Source organism: Neovison vison, chromosome 4 (assembly GCF_020171115.1).
Source record: "Neovison vison isolate M4711 chromosome 4, ASM_NN_V1, whole genome shotgun sequence".
In the NCBI taxonomy this organism is placed as follows: domain Eukaryota; kingdom Metazoa; phylum Chordata; class Mammalia; order Carnivora; family Mustelidae; genus Neogale; species Neogale vison.
In genome coordinates this window covers 219,638,758-219,658,146 of record NC_058094.1, presented here as the reverse complement: position 1 = coordinate 219,658,146, position 19,389 = coordinate 219,638,758, and the positions used below count along the sequence as shown (strand labels likewise).

At 53.3% G+C, this 19,389-nt stretch overlaps 1 protein-coding gene across 3 annotated transcripts; it reads right to left on the bottom strand.

Annotated features, from left to right (window-relative positions):
* Positions 1-243: 243 nt before the first annotated feature.
* On the bottom strand, positions 244-14,211 carry EPHB6 (EPH receptor B6). 3 transcript variants are annotated; one of them, XM_044246752.1, is made up of 19 exons: positions 13,953-14,211; positions 11,927-12,085; positions 7,443-7,513; positions 6,969-7,167; positions 6,633-6,697; positions 5,694-6,447; positions 4,783-4,938; positions 4,065-4,421; positions 3,823-3,947; positions 3,488-3,650; positions 3,154-3,268; positions 2,860-2,912; positions 2,571-2,690; positions 2,182-2,429; positions 1,783-1,959; positions 1,403-1,552; positions 954-1,147; positions 678-833; positions 244-567 (listed from the first exon to the last, which is right to left on the bottom strand). In XM_044246752.1, the coding sequence occupies exons 4-19, from the start codon at positions 7,066-7,068 to the stop codon at positions 459-461; spliced, it is 3,042 nt and encodes a 1,013-aa protein (XP_044102687.1). In that variant the 5' UTR covers positions 7,069-7,167; positions 7,443-7,513; positions 11,927-12,085; positions 13,953-14,211; the 3' UTR covers positions 244-458. The 3 variants fall into 3 exon arrangements, with proteins under 3 accessions (XP_044102687.1, XP_044102685.1, XP_044102688.1); XM_044246750.1 differs by lacking the exon at positions 11,927-12,085; XM_044246753.1 differs by lacking the exon at positions 11,927-12,085 and having other exon boundaries at positions 1,783-1,956.
* Between the last annotated feature and the right edge of the window lie 5,178 nt (positions 14,212-19,389).

Below are 19,389 nucleotides of genomic sequence, written 5' to 3'. Positions count from 1 at the left end.
CAGGGTGCTCCAGACAGCTGGGAGGGAGGCTTGTGGAAAGCATGAGTGGGGGGGACAGGTACCGCTTTGGGGGTGGAGTGAAGCTGGTTGAGTCTTGCCACCTTCTACCTTCCAATAAAGTCATTCCCTGCCCTGTGCCCTTGTGCCTTCCGCTGGGTGGTGTCGCCTGTTGGCAGTGGCCCTATGCGCCTCCTCCAAGGCCTTCCCAGCCCCTCCTTGCAGACTGAGGTCTCACCACACCTCCAACTTGCAAAATTTCTTCTTTCCCTTTAATGCAGGGGAGGGCGGAGGAGGGCAGAGGACTAGGGAGTGAAGCGTCCAGAGGGTGGGGTGTAGTGTGGCAGACGCCTCTTGCCGAGGCCAAGATGGAGACGGGCTCTGGTGTTCCTTGTCGTTCCTTGGGCCTGTGTCTGGGGCTGGGACATAGGCATCGTGCCCTCACAGCCGCCTGCCCAGCCTCAGACCTCCACCGAGCCCAGCTCCCTCAGGTGCTGCTGCAGGAGCTGGATATTGTGCAACAGCTTCTTCTGGTGGCCGGCCAGCGTGATGCCCAGGGCGGGCAGGTCTCTGGTGGTGGGGAAGGAGTGGGTCAGGTCTGGGCCGGCTCCTCTAAGATCCCCGGCAGGACCCCTGGCTTGGAGCCCCGCGGAACCCCCACCCCGCCTCTCCCGGCTTACTCCAGGCTGAGCTGAGCCACATCACTGAAGGTGCAGAGACCAAACTTGGAGAAGTTGTCTCGGTAGCAGTCCAGTCCGATGGCCGAAAGCCAGGCCTGGGGTGAGTCCAGAGAAGGAAAGTCCAGGGCCACAGGGTTCAGAAGGGCCTGGGAGGGTCTAAGTGGGGGAAGGGGAGGTCAACCTCTCCTTTTTATGTTAGCCCCCTCTCCTCAGTTTTCTTTCTGGTTTGTATATACCCTCCCTGGTTGTCCCGGGCTCCAGCCCCAATCTCCAGACCTGTCCCCAGGGCCCCCATCAGCCTGCAGAGTGTCTGGTTTTCGGATCATCTTGTCAAATGCAGCCACCAGATGGTCGAAATGAGGCCGCTGGGTACGGTCCTTCTGCCAAGTGTCTAGCATAAGCAGGTGTAGTCCAGGAGGACAGCCTGGAGGCGGGGGAAGCCGGAACTCCTGCTCTATTGCATTTAGCACCTGGGGGTTAGTAGAGAAACGTGGTGATGGGACGCTATTGCTGGCAGAAAGGCATATTCTGTTCGGCCAGTGGGTGGGCTGGGATCAGGTGGGGCATGCAGTCAGCGCGGGGAAGGAACTTAAAAATAAGGAAGCCAAGACAACTTAAAATCTCAGTGGGTTAGAGAAGAAAAGCCAAGAATGTACAAACCTGTGAGGCTGGTGGGTTGGAAGGATGGGGGTGGGGAATTAACAATGTCTGGGTCAAGAGCTCACCTCCTGGTCATTCATGTCCCAGTAGGGCCGCTCTCCATAGCTCATCACTTCCCACATCACTATCCCAAAGCTCCAGACGTCACTGGAGGTGGTATGTTTTCCGTGTGCAATAACTTCTGGGGCTGCCCAGCGAAGCATACAGCTTGGGCCCTGAGAGGTGGGGTGAGAAGCAACAATAGCAATAATTATAGCAGCGGTCACATTTATCGAGCGGCTCCTGTGTGTTCTGAGGTCTGCTCAGGGTGCGCTCCTGGATGGAGCGCAGACGGGCCCCATTCCTCCAGGCCCCAGGGCACGCCGCCCGTGGTACGCACCCCAGGTCCCAGCTCATCCGCCAGCACCCTCCGGAAAAGGCTGAGCCCCTGAGACCGTGCTCTCACCTGAGGACTGTGGCCAAGACGAGCCACTTTGCACACCAGGTGGCTGTTCACCAGCACGCTGTGGGCAGAGAGCGCGCGGTGCACGAAGGCGAGGCTGGACAGGTACTGCATGGCGGCGGCCACTCCCCGCTGCATGGCCACCAGCTGCAGGCTGCTGAACTGGCCCTCCCGCTGCTGCTGGGGGCAGGGGGCAGAGGTCAGCGGCCAGCAGCGGGGTGGGGAACCTCCACAGGCCAGGGGCCAGCCAGCAGCAGGAGAGGAAGGAGGGGCTTAGGGAATCAGAAGATGGCCTTGGGAAGGATGAAGACCAGGGGAGGCGTCTCCGGTCTCCGGGACTGTTGAGAACTGCAGACTTCCCTGGACCCAAGGCCGCCCCGCCCGCCCCCGGGCCACACTGACCCTGAGGAAGCTGTCCAGGGGGCCCAGCTCCATGAGTTCCGTCAGCACCATGAGGGGCCGGCTCTTGGTGACCACGCCCTCCAGCCGCAGGATGTTGGGGTGCTGGAACTGGCCCAACACTGCAGCCTGGCCTAGAAAGGTCATCTGTAGGCTCTCCGCACCTCCAGCCCACAGGGCCTGGATGGCCACGGCCTGCTCCCGCCGTCCCCGGGGCTGCAGGCGGCCCCTGCGTACTTCTCCAAAGGAGCCTGGGAGAACGGGTGTAGGTGGAGGGCTATTGAGGAAGGACCCCGGGCTTGCGGTATCCTGCCCTGTTTGGAGGGGATCCTGCTGGGGAAGGCTCGTGGGGGCTCCAGGCCCTCCCGTCCCCTTTCTCTGCCCCTGCACACCTGCCCCAATGACCTCCTCGATCTTGATATATGCAGGATCCACTTCCCTGGTAAACTCTCGGATGGCCTGGCAGGGGTCCTCGTATGTGGAAGGGTCGATGTAATACTTCACCCCAAGACCTGTAGGCAAATGGGGTGCACGAGGAGGGTGTGGTACGAGGTCCGTCTGCCCACACACCCCAGGCATGCCCTCTTCCTTCCAATGGCGGGGCCGAGGAGTTTCCCTGGACCACGGGGGAACCTCGTCTTGCCTCCTGTGCTCAGCCCCCAGCCCTCCCTACCCCCACACCTGGACTGCTGTACTGCTGCAGTTGCTCTGTGTAGCCTGTCCCACGCCGCTTCCTGAGGACAAACCAGAGTCCTGAAATGACACTCCCCTGCCACGTAGGCCACTCTCCAGCCAGGGATCGTGGAGTGGGGGCTGCTCGATCCCTCCTTCCAGGCTCGCATGGGTCTCCAGGAAGGGGCCCGGTGGTGGGAGGTGGGCTTTGGAGGTGGTTTCTGCAGTGGGCTTTGGGGCTGCCAGGACGTGGGGTTGTGCCGTGGGGTGAATGGTGTGGGGACACAGCAGGGAGGGGCTCACCTCTGGAAGACAACAGCCAGCACGGTAATGGCCGCCAGCAGGAGGAAGGCCAAGGCCCCCAGGATGGACCCAATAACCAAGGAGAGTCTCTCTGGAAGCTGGGTGGACAGCTCACCTGGGGAAGCAGCCAGCCAGGACCATGCATGGGCAAGGCCTCACAAGCATACACGCCTACACACCCCCCCGCCGTGCACCTACTCACGCCCACCCACAGACCCAAAGGCCATGTGGTCAGCCATGACACTATGCTCACAGCCTCCTGTCCCACAAGGCTGCCAGGCCTCTCCTTGATGACTCCTCCTGCTTCCCCCTCTCCATCCAGGCTTCCTCTCACCTTGAGGCAGAGTCTGGAAATAGACCTTGCCCCCATAGGGGCCGTGACCTGCGGCAGTCCGTGCCCGCACTTGGAAGCCGTAGATGTGGCCAGGACTCAGCTGGGTCACGGTGGCCGTGTTGGTCTCGCTGGTCAGGGTGAAGGAGTGGGATTCATCTTCTGCCTGGGGGTGACAGCCGGTCACTCCCTGCTACCCAGCCCCAGTGCCTGAGTCCTGGTCACACCCTCAGGCTTCTTGGCATGTCTCGGTCCTAGTCTACCTCCCCCATCTCTAACCCTACTGTGGGGCACTGTGAGCTCCCACCAGCCCTGCCGGGCAACCCCCACCTTCCCACCTGGTCGTAGTAGCGGAGCTGATAGTCCAGGATGTTCCCGTTGGTCTGGTCTGGCTGCGGCCAGGACACCGTGATGCTGTTGGATGCCCGGCTTACCTGGTGCAACGCAGGGACTGCAGAGGGAACTGGGGGAGGGGGGGAGGGGTTAGCGGGAGGGTTTCCAGGAGCCCAGCAGCACGAGCAGGGGCGGGGCTTCTAAGGAGGCAAGGTAAGACATCAGGCCGAGCTAGCAGAAGGCTCACCTGCATGGCTGGTGCTGACGTTGATGGCGGCAGCTTGGGGAGGGTCGGGGCTGAGCTCTGACACCCCGTTCACAGCCTGCACCTCCAAGATGTAGGGCACATGTGCCCGGAGCCCCCCAACTAACACTCGGCTCTCAGTCAGGCCCCTCTGGCGGGGGTCGAAGTGCACCTCATCCCTGCAGCGGCGACAAGCACCCCCGGTGCCCGAGCCCGGCTCCCGGTGGCCTCCACATTCCTTGCACACGACATTGAAGAGCAGGTCCCCTCGTCCCCCTAGCTCCTGAGGCAGGCGCCAGTGCAGCATGAGCACTGAGCCTTGTACCTCGAACCAAAGCTCCCGGGGAGCCGATGGAGGGCCTGGGGAGGCCGGTGGGGGCAGCGAGAAGGGCCAGAAAGGAAGGAGTGGTGGGAGGCGGGGTGAAGGAGGAGGGGTGGGGATGATGATGGAGAAAGAAAGGAAGTGGGGGGGGTGGCCCAGAGGGGAGGAGACCCAGAGCATGGGGTGGGGACCAGAAAGCAGAGTAGGCAGGTGGCAGGAGAGGCAGGAGGTGGGAAAGTGTGGATGGGGTCAGGGCAGCAGGGAGGAGAGCGGAAGGAGAAAATGAACAGGAGAAAAGTCACTGCAAATGGGAACCAGCTCCACTGTGTTGCCCTCAAGCTCCCCTTCTCTGCCCACCCCCAGTCCCATTTCCACCCCTGGGGCTGGTGGGGGACTCACCAGTGCAGGGGGTCTCTGGGGGGTCTGAACTGGCCCTGTAGAAACCCTCAAGGCAAGGGCAAACAGGGGCTGCTGCACTGGGGGCATGGCTGCGGGCGGGGCACGGTAAGCAGGGTGTGTTCCCAGCCAAGGCCTTGTAGGACCCCTCCGGGCAGGCTAGGGGGCAAAATGGGACAGAGACATTAGGCTCACTTTGTCCACCACCTCCTGAGCCCCCCACCCCACCCCACCCCAGGCAAGCAGGAAGACATGCCCCCAGCCTTCCATTCCCCAGGGCTGTTTGTCCTGACCTCCTGAGACCTACCCTCACCCCCTCTTCCCTCTTTCCCTCCCTGAGGCAGAGATTACTTCCATGGCCACTGGAGTAGAACTGCATTTCCGCTGATGGAAGACGTGAGGCTCAGTGGGGGCTAAGGGCAGGCCAAGTACCAGATAGCGGTGTCTGGCTTGACTGACCTTCCTGCCCAGAGGCCTTCTGCGCCCTCCACCCTATAGCAAAAGGATTCCTCTTAGCTGGTCTCCACTGCCGTCTCCTACCTGCATCCTGGTCACCTGCCCTGATGATGATCCCTTCCTAACTAGACAGCAAATAGGGACAAAGGACCCATCCCAAGATAACCCAGGAGTTTAACTCCTTTTAATCTCCATCATTTGTCAGGCCTGCAGCCCTAGGATGCTTAGCAGTGGCTAAGGAAGTCTCCAGAAAGTTCCAGAAATTTGAGATGAGCACATGACACCAAATTTATGCACTTTAGACAATAAATCTGGAGAAAAATGAGAGTTCCTTCCTAAAATAGCTTATTCCTGACCTTTCGGGGACAAAAATCAAGTTTGGGGTATTCAGGAGAGGTGTCCCAAGGTTGGGGGAAGGTGGGAAGATCTTGGGCAAGCGCACAGGCACAGAATCTCACCTTGGCAGGCCTTGTCTCCGCGGGCGGGCTGGTGCCCCGGCTGGCAACGGCAGCCCCCAACCGCTACCATCCACTTGCCCTCCCCATTGCAGTGCAGCCTCGGAGGGCTACCCCCCGCCTGGCCCCCGCCTCCATCCTCTTCTGGCTCCGCGTGAGCCACACAGGTGCCCACGGCTGCCACCAGGGAGGCGCCCCCGGCCCCACTGGCCTGCGTCTCAGGGAAGGAGGCGAAGGCGCGGAGGACGGAGGGGCAGGTGTAGGAGAAGAGCTTGACCGCCACGAGGGCCAGGCAGGCCCCCGTGTCCTGGAAGGCCACGTAGAAGCCGCGCTGGGTGAGGGGGCCGAAGCTCCGCTCTTTGACGTTGAGCTGCAGCCCGGCGCGCTGCCCGGCGCCGCGCGGACCTACCGCCCACGCCGAGGAGGCGGGGAAGCTCTCGTCCGCGGCGATGGTGTCCACCTTGGTCCAGCGTTTGAGGTGCCAGGCGGAAACGCTGTCGGGCCCATCGGGCTCCTCGGCCTGGCGGTAGTAAAGGGTGAAGGTCTCTCGGCAGGTGCCCCCGGCCACGCCCAGGCTGGCGCACGCGCGCACGGAGAAGTGCAGTCGGATGTGTGCCCTCTGCGCTCCGCGCCGCTCCACGAAGTGTGTCTGCAACCAGTTGTCCTGCCCAGTGCCTGGAGGAGCCCCTGCCACGTGGCATGCCTCGAAGGTCCGAGTCAGGCGTCGCTGGTCGTCTAGAACGCTCACTTCATCCCACTGCAGGGACAGCGGGGGGCCACCGTTAGCTGGCAAACCCGGTAAGTAGACCCCAAAGTCCTGCTCCTCCGGGAGGGAAGGGGTCTTACTCCATTAGTCTCTACCCAGGGCTTCCTTCCCAAATCCTATACGACCAGTGGGGTGGGGGAGGCGCACTGGGTGGGGAACGAAAGAGTGACACTCACCCCACCTGGCGGGTAGGTGAGCCAGCCAATCTCAGATGTCTCTCCAGTGGTGTCCAGCAGAACCTCTGCCCAGAGATAAGAAGGGCACTCAGCAGCAAAGCCTCCAGCTAGCACTGCTAACCCTCACCCCATCTCAGGAGGGAAACAGGAATTTCCCTCCCTGGTCCTTTTAATTCACCAGCAGGGGCACAGGTCTCTGTCAGGAGCCTTTCTCTAGAACCTTCCCCATTCCTTTCACTTTCTTGATGTCTTCACTCTTCTCTGCCTTTTCTGAATCTTTCCCATTCCTCACCCAGGCTGATTGGTAGGGATTCTCCAGTCTCCCCTCCCTCTTACCTTCCAGAGCCAGAACTGAGGACCCCAGCACCAGGACCCAGAGACTGCACACCATGCCCGCCACTCTGCTCCCTGACCGGGCAGCCCCCTCAGCAGCCATGGGGCATCTTCGGGGCTCCCACCATTGCCCTGGCCACCACCCTGCTCCCAGGCAGGGCTGCTGCTTTTTAAGACTGGGGTCTGCAGCCAAGCTTGCTTCCTAGGGAGACACACAGGACCAGAAGAGGCAGGTGACAGGTAACTACATTGCTACACAGGTAGTTCTCAAAGCACCCCAGCACCAACCACAGGGTAAGGGCCTGTCAGAAGCAGACTCTCTCCTGACTTGTGCCAAGTCTACCATCTTTGAGGGCCATATGGTAGGTCACTCCCTCCCTACATCCTGCAGGGGACGCATCATTGAGCATTTCTTAAAGCTCCCCCCACCGCCCCTGCCGCCCTTTAGAGCATAGGATAGTTCTGTGCCCAACATACCCTTTTCTTCTGAAAGGATCTCTTTCAATTCTTTCTCTCCATTTACTCTCCCTCCTCCTCCTAGAGCCACCCTGTATTGGAAGTCAGAAAATGCTTCCATTAAACGAGGCACAGCAGAAGATACCCCTTCCCAGGGAACACACGGTCCCTCCTCCCCAACACCTCCTGACCCACATCAGACCTGGACACTCTGGACGATACAGAAAGGCAGTGGAGCAAGAGGGACCATGGAAGAGAGCTGTGGGGTATGATGCAAGCGGAGATGGGCGAACAGGAGTGAGAAGAGCATAGGCACAAAGATTCCATCTGGTAAGTGATCCAGCACAGAGAAAGGGTAGAGCCATGTAGGTCTGGCATGCCTACATTTTGTGACCAATGGTCCTCTCTCCACAAGGGGTCCATTTCCTCTACGGCTTACAGAAACATAATGTATGTATATGAAAATGTATGTAATGTATGTATATGTATAAATGTATGTATATGAAAAATTTCTTCTAGTCTGCTCACAATGAAAGGACAGAATGTGGAAACAACAGTGCCATCGTGTCCTCTGAGATTAATAATGCACTGGGTTGAAGAAGGTATGAGAGCTGGGCTCTCTATAGTCATGGTGCTTGTGAGTTCAAACGGGTATATCTTCTTGGAAGGACAGCTGGTGATGTCTTTCTAGCAGCTTCACCTCTAAGAGTTTGTCCTTCAAGTAAGGCATCCTTGGGTCTGTTTGCAGAGACGTTCAAACAAGGATATTTGCTGCAGAATTGTTTGTAAGGGAAAAGACTGGAATGTAACTGTCCATCAGTGGTAAGATATTTAATAAATTATGGCACAATCTGAAAAAAGAGTGAGGGTTACCGCGTATGCACTGATTATGAAAATGATTTCCCAAGCGAAAGTAGTCCATGCAGAACAGTGCCAAGTATGTTCTCCCTTGGTTAACTTAAGAAGGCCCCCCATAGACATGCACCCCTGCCGACTGTGGGGCACAGCTGCCTCCAGGGTCACAGTGAAGACAAACGGGCTCAGACCTTCCTTTGTTCATTGGTCTAGAGATTGGTGGTGACCCATCTCTCCCCTTATAACTGAGTCTCAGAAGTCTGTGAGCGGCATGGACAAGAGCCGTCCATTCCATCTACTTCTGTTGGGAAGAAAGTAAGAGGCAGGTTGTTCAAAGATGTGAAACTGAGAGAGAGAAAGGACAGCAGTTGGAAACTGGAATCTGTTTCTGTCACGATGGCTGTGGCCATGTGACCCGCCGCGCTCCTGAAAACGGCACGCTTCTCAATGAAGTTGAAGTTGAAACCAAACTACTATACCATTTGACTTTGATAGATCAGAAAATCGTAGTTGGATGCCTGCTAATCTAATTTTTCCTGGCAACACAGGCTCTGTTGCAAGACGAAGGCTTCAGGGTCATCTCTACGTGGTTATCACGAAAAGGCGCTGCTGTGACAGCGGGTGGGCCGAGGTGTCATGGGCCTCGGGCCACTAGCCGCTGAAATGCACCTTTCATGTCAGTGGAACCCTACTTGTGAGACAGAGTTTAACTTACAGTGCATGGAGGCAAGCAAGAAGCATTTCCAAATCACTGGGTTGTACACCTGAAACTTATCACAGTGTTATACAACAATTGTATCTCAAAGTCAGAAAAAAGGAAGCATTTCAGTACAGCAAATGACTCCTAAGGAACAGAGGTTCTCTGCCAGTACTGTCCCGAATGCTGCTAGAATCATTCACAGATGAAATGTTTCAAAGAAGAACAGGGAGATTGTGAAGTAACAAAGCATGGCCCCATCACCAATGGCTGCTTAATAAATATCCTGAAGGAACATGTGTTGTCAGTGCTTCCCCCAAGCGTTCAGTGACTTAATTTGGAGACATGCTTGACACACCAAGGCAGACCAGACTGACCAGAGCCACAGGGTCTGTAGGAATGCTGTTATCAAGAACTGAAAATGTCAGCAAAATGCCTTTAAACAATGAAAGCTATTCTATCATTTGCCTAGCAGATATTCTCTGAAATAGCCTCTTTCAGTCAGAACATGGATGGATTCTGGAATCTGTACAAAAAGTAAACTGTAAGCACTGTGTCTTCCTAAACTTATAACTAGACAGATAATCACAGAGAAGGAATAATAAACACTTCGGATGCATCTCAATGAATTTTTTTTTTTTTGAAGAGACAGCAAACCAAGAGGGAAGATACGTACTGCAGATCCCATCAGCTGTGCACTATGGAACATTCTAGAAGATGAGGAATGGCAGAGTATCTGCTTTGATGACCCACAATATAAGCCACACGGTCGCTTGTGGCTGCAGCAGGGCGTGTATGCGTAGCCTCAGCGGGCATCTTAATGACAACATGAAGCTGGCCTCTCTCCAGAGGATCCAGAAAAGAGCAAAAGCAATTAGGGAACATGTTAAAGCCACTCAGCTTCTGTCCTCAAGAGACATCAGGAAGAAAAGAATTAAATGGAGACATGAGACATGGCATGTGGACTGCCACTTCTGTAATTGTTAAAAAAGGTTTACCAAGAACCAATATATTCTTTTAAAAAATGGTGGAAGCACTTGAAGAGAGCCCAGAAGTGTTCCTTGCTGTTTGAAGGGACCTCTTTTAGATTTGGATCCAGAAGACTGAAAAAAAACTGTGGTTGAGTGAGATTAGGAAGTGAGGTCAATTCTTGCTTATCAAACAAAACAGATAAATTCAAGTCTTTGATTTTTTTTTAACACATATTAAAAGAACTTGGGTGTACCTCTTAGGCAAGAATAAAAACAAGGAAAGACGAAACTTTAAGATATGGAAGAAACTGCTGTCAGCTAATTCCTACTCCCGCAGATTCTTTTGAAACAAGTTTCAAAGGCAGAAACGTAAGTGACAAGAACACGCAGCTCCAGCCACATGCCTGGAATACTGAACAAGCAGGACTTAGAACTTGATTTTCAAAGGTGCCTTCAATGGTTGAGGACTAGGACATCTGTCTGAGCTTAGTCTGGAAGCGCGTCCTGGAAGCAGCCAAGTGCATCCCTCCCGCAACACAGAGGGGGACAGGCCTGCTTTGGATCACTCTGTCTTCTCCAGCTCGCCAACGGCATCGGTCAGTGTTTAGAAATCCTCCCACCCACCCATGAAAGAGCCCAAGACTTATCTCAAACAGGAAAACATTCGAATTTCAGATGTGTATATGGTTTTAAAAATATAACACCAGAAGCAGCTGAAATGTGGATGGAAAATGGGAGCTCAGAAAAGAAGACTGATTTGACAAAATTTCAGATGACAAAAATTGCATTCTATGACTTCACATTTTTTTTTCTCAGCTTCTTTCCTACATATATCACTTTACATCTTTTTGCTACGGTAGAGACACTGCATCCACAAGCCTGCTACATTTCTTTGGTTTATAAAAATATGACAGTCCGTAGGCATCAAAATTGTGTTTTGGTTCTAGAAACTGGCAAAGATTAAAGATGTGTAGACTCTTAGCTTATACATCATAGCTTCTGAGTTCTGTTATCTATAAAAATGAAAGATTTAAAAATAAGTGAGTAAATCTGTCGGAATTTAAAAAATTAACTGTCTTCAAATTGAAATGTTAAATATGATAACTTTGTGAACAAACTGAGATGGTTTTAAATAGTTTATGTACCTTGATCCACAAAATGAGTTTTTAAAAAACTAAGTAATACAAGCCAAATCAGTTTGGAGGAAGATATGGCAGGAAAAATGCACTGGCCATTAAAATTGGTTACTGTAGGAGGGAGAAATGAAGGATGGCAAAGGAGGGATTATTAATTTTGTCTTACATATATTTCAGTGGCTTTTCTTGTTACAACGAGCATATCTTATTTTTACAATTAAAACAAAATCTCATTAATTATCATCTAAACAACAAAAAAGGGAAAACATTTTTAAAACCTAGACTAGCATAGCGTATGTTTACATTTTACCCTCCCCTCCCTTCTCTCTCTAGGTTTCAAAACAATCCAGAAATTTTCACCTATAAGGAGAAAGCAGAGATAAAGAGGCAGTTGGAGTGGGGGATGAATGAGCAAAATAACTTTTATCGCTGCATTTTCTTTAAGTGTCTCTTCAAAGAGGTTCCAACGGCCCCACTGATCCCATCACCCTTCTCTGACTCAGTGTCAAGCAAAGGACTTTGGCTCTAAAGGGCCAAGGGAGACCAGGGGGGCTGGGGACACCTGACCAGAGCATCGCTGCTGAGTGAGCCTGGGCAGGAACGTTCAGAGAGGCCGAGCAGGCTGCAGGGCCCAGTGGGGCGAGGGAGGTCCCAAGGGCAAAGGGGCCGATGGTTAATGTGTGGCGTGGCCGCAAAGCTGGCCCTCACACCTGTCAGCCACAGGGTCAGCGTGGGAGGGGTCAGCACATGGGCCCTGTCCTCCGTCCTGTTCTGCAGCTGTTAAACGCCCAGGAAATTCCAGGATAATCCTTGCTCAGCTTAATGCTGCTACCCTTTAATCTCCACCTTGGATATGGTCGCAGTCTCTTGGAGCTCTGTCCGCCCGCCTCGAAAAGGATCCCATCAGCCCTACGGCGGCATCCAGAGCAGACAGTGAGGAGGCGGCTGTCCTCCGGTGCTTCTCGCCCCTGCTGCCCCGGCTCCAGAAGCCAATTTGTGGATTACCTAGCAGAGGAGAGCCCTGTGTCCCTTGAGGCCTCCAGCCTCCAGGAATGTCCCCCAGAGCACGCAGATGCAGACGAGTGTGCCTCCCACTCCCAGGCTGTGGAGGCTTTTAAGATGCAGGCAGAGTCGGGGAGAGGCAGGCAGCCACTCAGAAGGAGCCGCTCCGGCTGGGCACTGACCGGGGATGTGCGTGGCTTTGGAAAAGGGCATAAGAGAGGGTGTTGGGACAGTCAGTTCGTGTCCGTGAGAGATAAGTAAATGGAAGATTGTAGAAGCCCCCAAGAGCCAGGACCACTACCTGTGGGAGCAAGTGTGAGAGTATATAAGGGAATGTGTGTGAGGTGAGATGGGTATGGAGCAGCACGCAAGCTGGGAGGGGTGTGCGTGTGTGTGTGTGTGTGAGTGTGTGTGAGTGTGTAAGGGTGAGAGCATGCACATCAGAGCAGATCCAGAGTGCTCTTCATACTGGTCACTGATGCCCATGAGCCCTTCTCCTCACCCTGGGTCTGTCCCTACTCTCCCCCAGAGCCTGTCACCTGCTCTCTGCTCTGGGAGTTGCTGCTGCAGAAACATCTGGGCTGGGAGAGGGAGCTGAGCAGGGAAGTAGAGAAATAAAGGGAAACGCGAAGCTGCCCCAAACCCCAAACCCAGCCATCTCCCTTCCCCCTCGTGGGCAGTGGGGACCCAGGACGCAGGACCCAGCTCGGGAGATGGTGATGAGCTGCAGGAGAACCTGGCCCCGAGGAGGAATGTTCCTGCCCTTCCCATGCTCAGATCGCTGCTGCCTGTTGCTCCTAGGCAGGCTGGGGACCCGGTGTGCACTGCCAGCCATCTTTCTGCACCCAGAACGAACCAACAGACTCCAAAGGGGCCCTCCTCTCTAGGCCACTAGGTAGGTACACAGAAACCCTCCAGCCTAATCTTCCTGCAGGGAAAAAAAGGTCCATTGCCCTGAGAGAACCCGGTGCCCCCCCCCCCGAATGGCACCATCAACAATTGCAGGTCTCAATCCTGCAATGCCCATTACCTGGACATTTCCCAGCACTGCCTACAATGCCACAGCTCCTTCCCACCCAACCAGCATCTCCCCTTCTACAACCTGAGTCAAGTTCTCCTGGCAGGGGGAGGGCCTGGCCCTGGTTAACTTATTGGGAACAGGCCCAGCCACTTCTCTCCATGGGCACTGCCAGGGACATTACAACATCGGCTATGCTGGGCCCCAGCCAGCTCCCCCAGGGGTGGGAGGAGAGAGGATGCCAGACGGCCAAGATTGGTGGATGGGGGTGTAGGGCAGGTAGGGCCAAGTACCCAGATGTGAAGAGAGGGGAGTGGAGCTGGGGCAGCAGCAACCAGCAGACTTTGGCTGCAACTTGGGGGTGAGGGCTGGGGAGCATGAACCAAGCCTCTCCACTCTAAGGCTTATGGGTGGTAATGGGGGTGGGGAAGCTGAGGGCAGGTGTGGGATCAACCTCCTTGCTTCTCCCAGCTCCGGGGGACTGGAGAGATGCCACTGGAGTCAGAAGGATGGGCAAGCCTTTTCAGAACGCTGGGAGTCCGGCCTCGGCAAGGACCCCTATATTAGGACCCCCAATATCTGGAGACACAGTGGGGGATTGCAGAAGCTAGGGTAATGGGGGTGTCAGTGATGGCCGGCCAAAGGTCGGGGAGCCAGGCTGGCCAGTTTCGCACCCCTCAGGAACCCACCGTCGCCTTGGAGAAGGATACTCAGTACTACCCCGGGAGGCCCCCAAGGATCTGCAAAGGCCCAGTCTGGAGGGCCCCTCTACTTTTGCAAACCTTGATGCCTCTGTCCCCAAGCACACCGCCCCCCCACACCCCCCACACTGCCTGGCATCCCGGGGCTCACCTTCCGCCGGCCGCAGGCTCCGCAGGTCTGTGCCCCCCCGCCCCAGGCCCCGCGATGGAGCCGAGCAGCCCGTTTCTCCGCTCGCGTGCGGGGACCCGGCTCCCCGCGGCCCGGGTCCTCTCGCCGCTGCGCGTCTCTGGGGCTCCGGGGCGGCCGGGGGGCGGTGGCTGGCGGCGGGGGCTGCTCTGAAGGCGGAGCGCCCGCGGATCGTGCGGGGCCCACGTCGCGCTCGCCGTCGCCGCGCTCGGTCGCGGGTCCCGCCGCCTGCTGCTCCGCTCTGGAGCGGCGGCAGGGGCGAGCTCAGCCCGGCCCGCCCCCTCCGCGTCCCTCCCAGCCCGGCCCGCCCCTCTCCGGCCCCTGCGGCCGCCCTCCCTCTCCCTTCTTCCGGGGAGCCGAGCCCGCCCTCCCGGCCTGGGCGGCGATGTGCGGCGCCCGGCGCGGGGGAGAGCGGGGTGGAGGCGCGGGGCTCGCCCTGGGCCCGCCTGTGCGCGGGGGCGGGGGCGCCTCCTCCTCCCGGCCGCGCGGGGCTGGGGGACCTGGACACGGAGGGAGGCTCGCGCGGGGGTCCTGGAGGGGGCGGGCTGCCGTGCGGCGGGGCGAGGCGTTCAAACCCCGGGCCGGGCGCGGGCTCGGGTCCCCGGGAGGGAAAGCGCACAGGAGGGCGGCGGATACCCGGGGACAGCGGGGCAGAGCAGGGCAGGGCGGCGCAGTCGCCGGCCCGAACACCCGCGCCCTCTCCCCACCCTTGCTTTTCTGCTTCAACTCTAGGAACTAAACCCACTGTTTTAGTTCCTACTCAGGTTTAAACTAAGGTGGGCGTGAGCTGTGAAGAAGAGAAAGAAGGAAAAGAAGGGGGTGGAGGGAAAGACAAACTGAGAAATCTCGGAGGGTACGGGGGTGGGGTGCGGATGGGTAAGCAGCAGGGAGGGGGCATCTGGGTTACGAAAGTGTCTCTGATCTGCCCTTAAACTCGTCTGCCCCTTCGTGACCCTGGATCTTGGCCAACGGTGGGGCCTCTGACCCCACCCTCCCCAAAGGGCTGGGAAGCCTGGGTCTGAACGGGGAAGTCCAGGTGTAGGTGCCTGGCTTTGCATTGCCCGGGCAAGTCTTGCCCTTCTGGGTACCTCCTCGCTCCTCCCGCTCCCCGGGGAGAACCTCCCCCACGGGGATCTGAGGCGTTGGGAGGTACTCAGCGGGTGCCTGGAAGGTTTGAGGAACCGAGGGGGCGCCTCGAGGAAAAATGTTTCCGCCCACCCCTAGCCTCTTCTCCAGACGAGGACGGGATTTGGGGTCTATTGTTCCGGTCCTACAGCCCGAAACTGGGGCCTTCCCACGAAGTGCTGCTACCACCTGCTGGTTCTTTCAAGGAACACAGGCATCTGGTGGAATTCCCTCTGGCTTTTTCCCCCTCCCCATTTCACCGTGCCGCTTCTTACTTTCCCACTTACTTCATTTATCCAAGACGAGGTTAAAGCACTAGCTGCAAATGGGCTGATCAAAACTGGTACTTAAGGAGCATTCAGAAACCATGGAAAATTGTGAAAGAGATCTGTGAGCCAACAAGCCCAATAAACAAAACAATGAAACTCATTAGGAGGCACCTGGGAGAAACAAACAGGCTTTAATGAACGGGCTGAATGAGTGGTGGAAACGGGCGACTGAACTAGTCCCCACTTAGAAGAGGGATTGTTCACTCTGGATATCTGCAGTCAATTAATAAGCCTAATGATGTTGAATGATTCTGCATTTGGGCATCTTTAATAAGTCACTTGCACTGGTGAGTCTAATTCTATCTTGTTTCTTCCCCTTGCTCTGAAATTCAGTGGTAGAGAGCTGCCTTCATTTCATTTTCAAATCAGTTATCTCCAAAGCCTTGAAACACTTTTGTGAAGAAACCTGAATTTTCATGGTATGTGATATTATATAACGCGTGATCCTAGTTACAATAACAACATGACTGCCAGAAAGCTTTGGGTAAATTGGAAACTTTTTTAAAAGAAGCATATGATTAAATTACGTTAAAAGTATCAGCAACACAGAAACAGCAGTTAATTTATAAACCCCAGAAATTCCAGTGGTAATTTGTAGTGCATCATATATTGACATTATAGTAAAAATATCTCTTCCTTTCTATTGTCTGATATATCTCACCGTTTACACTGCCCATTAGGTGCCTATAATATGAAATTAAGCTTTTGTTGTCCAAGACTTATGCAATGGGTATTTTGTTGTTGTTGTTGTTGATAACATTTAAGAGGCCTCTCTAGTCTTCAAAGAAAGATCTGTTGTACTCTGGAAGGAAAGAGGTTTAAATCTGTGATTACAATAGGCCCTGTATCATCATCTCCTATGTGTTAAACCAAGTTTTAAAGGTAGGTGGGTAGCACAGAATGCATAGTGAAGTTATGCTACCATCCGTAGCTATTAAAAAGAAAAGTAATGAAGGGCGCCTGGGTGGCTCAGTGGGTTAAGCTGCTGCCTTCGGCTCAGGTCATGATCTCAGGGTCCTGGGATCGAGTCCCACATCGGGCTCTCTGCTCAGCAGGGAGCCTGCTTCCTCCTTTCTCTCTCTGCCTGCCTCTCTGCCTATTTGTGATCTCTCTCTGTCGGATAAATAAATAAAATCTTAAAAAAAAAAAGAAAAGTAATGAATCCCTTTTCAAAGTTGAACATAAATCTTTGCTATAATTTGTTCACTGCCTGGCACACATTGGGTACTTAGAAGTGTTTTAGGATAAGTGAATAAAAAATAATAGTATTTAAACTTGTTCTGTGCTGAGGGGCAGGATCTAATAAAGTTTGTGGCTCACAGAATTCATTACCCGGAGACATAACTATCTATAATGTAAATTTGCAGCCAAAAGAACTCCACAGGACACAACTCCAGTGTCCTTTTTTTAAAAATTTTTAAAGGTTTTATTTATTTATTTTACAGAGAGAGAGAGAGAGAGAGAGATCACAAGTAGGCAGAGAGGCAGGCAGTGAGAGAGAGAGAGAAGCTGAGCAGAGAGCCTGATTCTGGACTTGATCCTAGGACCGTGAGATCATGACCTGAGCTGAAGGCAGAGGCTTAACCCACTGAGCCACCCAGGCACTCCAACACCAGATGTCTTGTCCAGGGCTTTGGATTCTGCCTCTTTTCCTTTTCCGTGTTTGCCCCTTCTCAGGCTTTTCAACATCTTTCGATCCTCAAGGATGCTCCATTTCTTCCTTCTTCCTTATTTCCCTTCAGAACGACTAATGCAAACTGATGTTATTATGAACAAAGAGCTTTATAAGTCATTTCTGTGATTATCATTCGAGTAAAAATCAGTACAGGAATTTGCTAAGTCCCCAGATCTCTTATCCCAAGACATTACATAAGGCTCCGGATATACAACCTCACAGGGGACCAGGCACTTCCCTGAACTCTCTCGAGGTCCTATGGCCTCTAAGTGCAGTCTTATGTCCCAAAAGCTGGTGTCTGGTCTCCAAATATTTGCCCAATAAAAATGTCAAGTGTCCATTTATACAACTTCATCTCCCCCCCCACCCCGTTCAGAAACTTCTAGAATGTTCTAGGGTTTTCCTACAGTACAAGTTTTGCAACTGAATTTTAAACCAATGGTGATGGATATCCTGGGTAAAGTGAGTGATCTTCAAAGTTTCCCCATGCGAGCCTTACACTTTGACATTCCTTTAACCGAGCAAGAGTCAAAAGACATTGAGAAGTAGTGCATAGAGAGAAGAAGGAGGACTCTTCTCTCATAACAGAATGTTTCCTCAGAGATTGATTTCAGCTGCATGAGATGGCAGCAGAGTTGTACAGCAGTGGTTTAAACAATTCCAGTGATCCAGGAATGCTGTGAAAGTCCCATGTCAACAAGACTTAGGTTCCTACCATTCCATCTTTCAGGTGATGCCTTGTTCTCTGGTTCTCCACATGTCAGCAGTGCTCCAGCTATAATGCCTGTTAGCTTTAGTCCCCCCCCAAAAAAGATGGCCACAAAACCAAGAGCAGAGCTTTGGCTAAGTTAGCACCCTTTAAAGAACCTTTCTGGAAACCCCACACACTGCCCTCTCCTTGTATGTTATTGGCCAGTGCTGTGTTGCATGACCACCCCTGCCTGAAAGGGACAGAGAAATGCATGCTGCACCAGATAAAATTCGAGATAAAATTCACTGTTTGTGAGAAGGGAGAAGAGAAGGAACAGTGGAGAGGCAGCCAGCAGGCTCTGCCACAAACGAGCAAAGACGATCACAGTTATGCACATCTTTTCTTGCAATCTATAAAAACAGAAGCTTTTTATAGGGCATCTTTGCTGGTATTTTCCTCCCAGACTATCATGGTTAATACATATTTTTAATGCTCAAAGGTGATTCCTAGGAAGTTCTGTAGTGAATGGAAATGCTAAGAGCTTCCTATCCCTAAAATAACTATGACATCATCTCAGAAGAAAAATAGCAAGTCCTCCAGTCACTCATACAATCAGAGTTGAAGATGTTCTACATTTTCATGGGAATTGGGGCAGTCCCCATGGGCAGGACAGGGTTGATCAGTGCTCCACACCATACCGCCCCTTCCTTTGTCTGCTGCATCTTTGTCCTTCCGATCCAGACAGGAGATGTGATGATCCAAAATATGGAACAGATGATCCCCTCATTGGCTCTTCCAGGCAAATGCAGTTTTGTCCTCTCACTCTGGTGCTAGATAGTGTTCTCTAAAAACACCTGTATCCCCCAATATTGGAAAGGTGAGCTGTGTTCCTGCAAGATAAGCCTCCAGCCTCCAGTTCTAGATATGGCTGGAGCATCTTCTGGTTCTTGGGCTGCTAGATGTGCCTGTCATAGATAATAGATCTCTGTTTCTCCATTTATACGGGATTCTGGAATCCCTCACATCAGACCTTTACGCACCAATAAAGGGAAAAAGTCAATATCAAGAATGAGTAAACACCACCACCAACAAAACTTAAATCTTTTAAGAAATCTGAGGAAAAGTGGAAAAGGAATAATGGTATAAGAGTTTAAAGAACATGTTTTCACCTTACACTCTTGCTGAATTAAAAGCAGACACAAAAACTATTTTAAAATGTTGGATTAAAACGGGAGTGGAAAAAAAAAGAAAGAAAGAAATGCACAATAGCCCGAATAAAATTTTAGTCATGCAGAAAGAAAAAAAAATGACAAAACTCTGGGAAAAACAAACAGTGAAACATAACATGAACCTGGAAGACTCAAGATATGAGGCCTAAATGGATTAGTTTTTAAATAACAGGGAAGGTAAAAGGTTTGGAAAATACGGTAGGAAATTTGAAACTTAAAATAACAATAATTCCAGAATGGGAAAGATTAAATACACAAGACAGAGAAAAAAAGACAAAACTAACAAAACTTATCTTAGCATCTGGCACATATTAAGTGCTTAATAAGTATTTACTAAATAGTCGAATTAAGT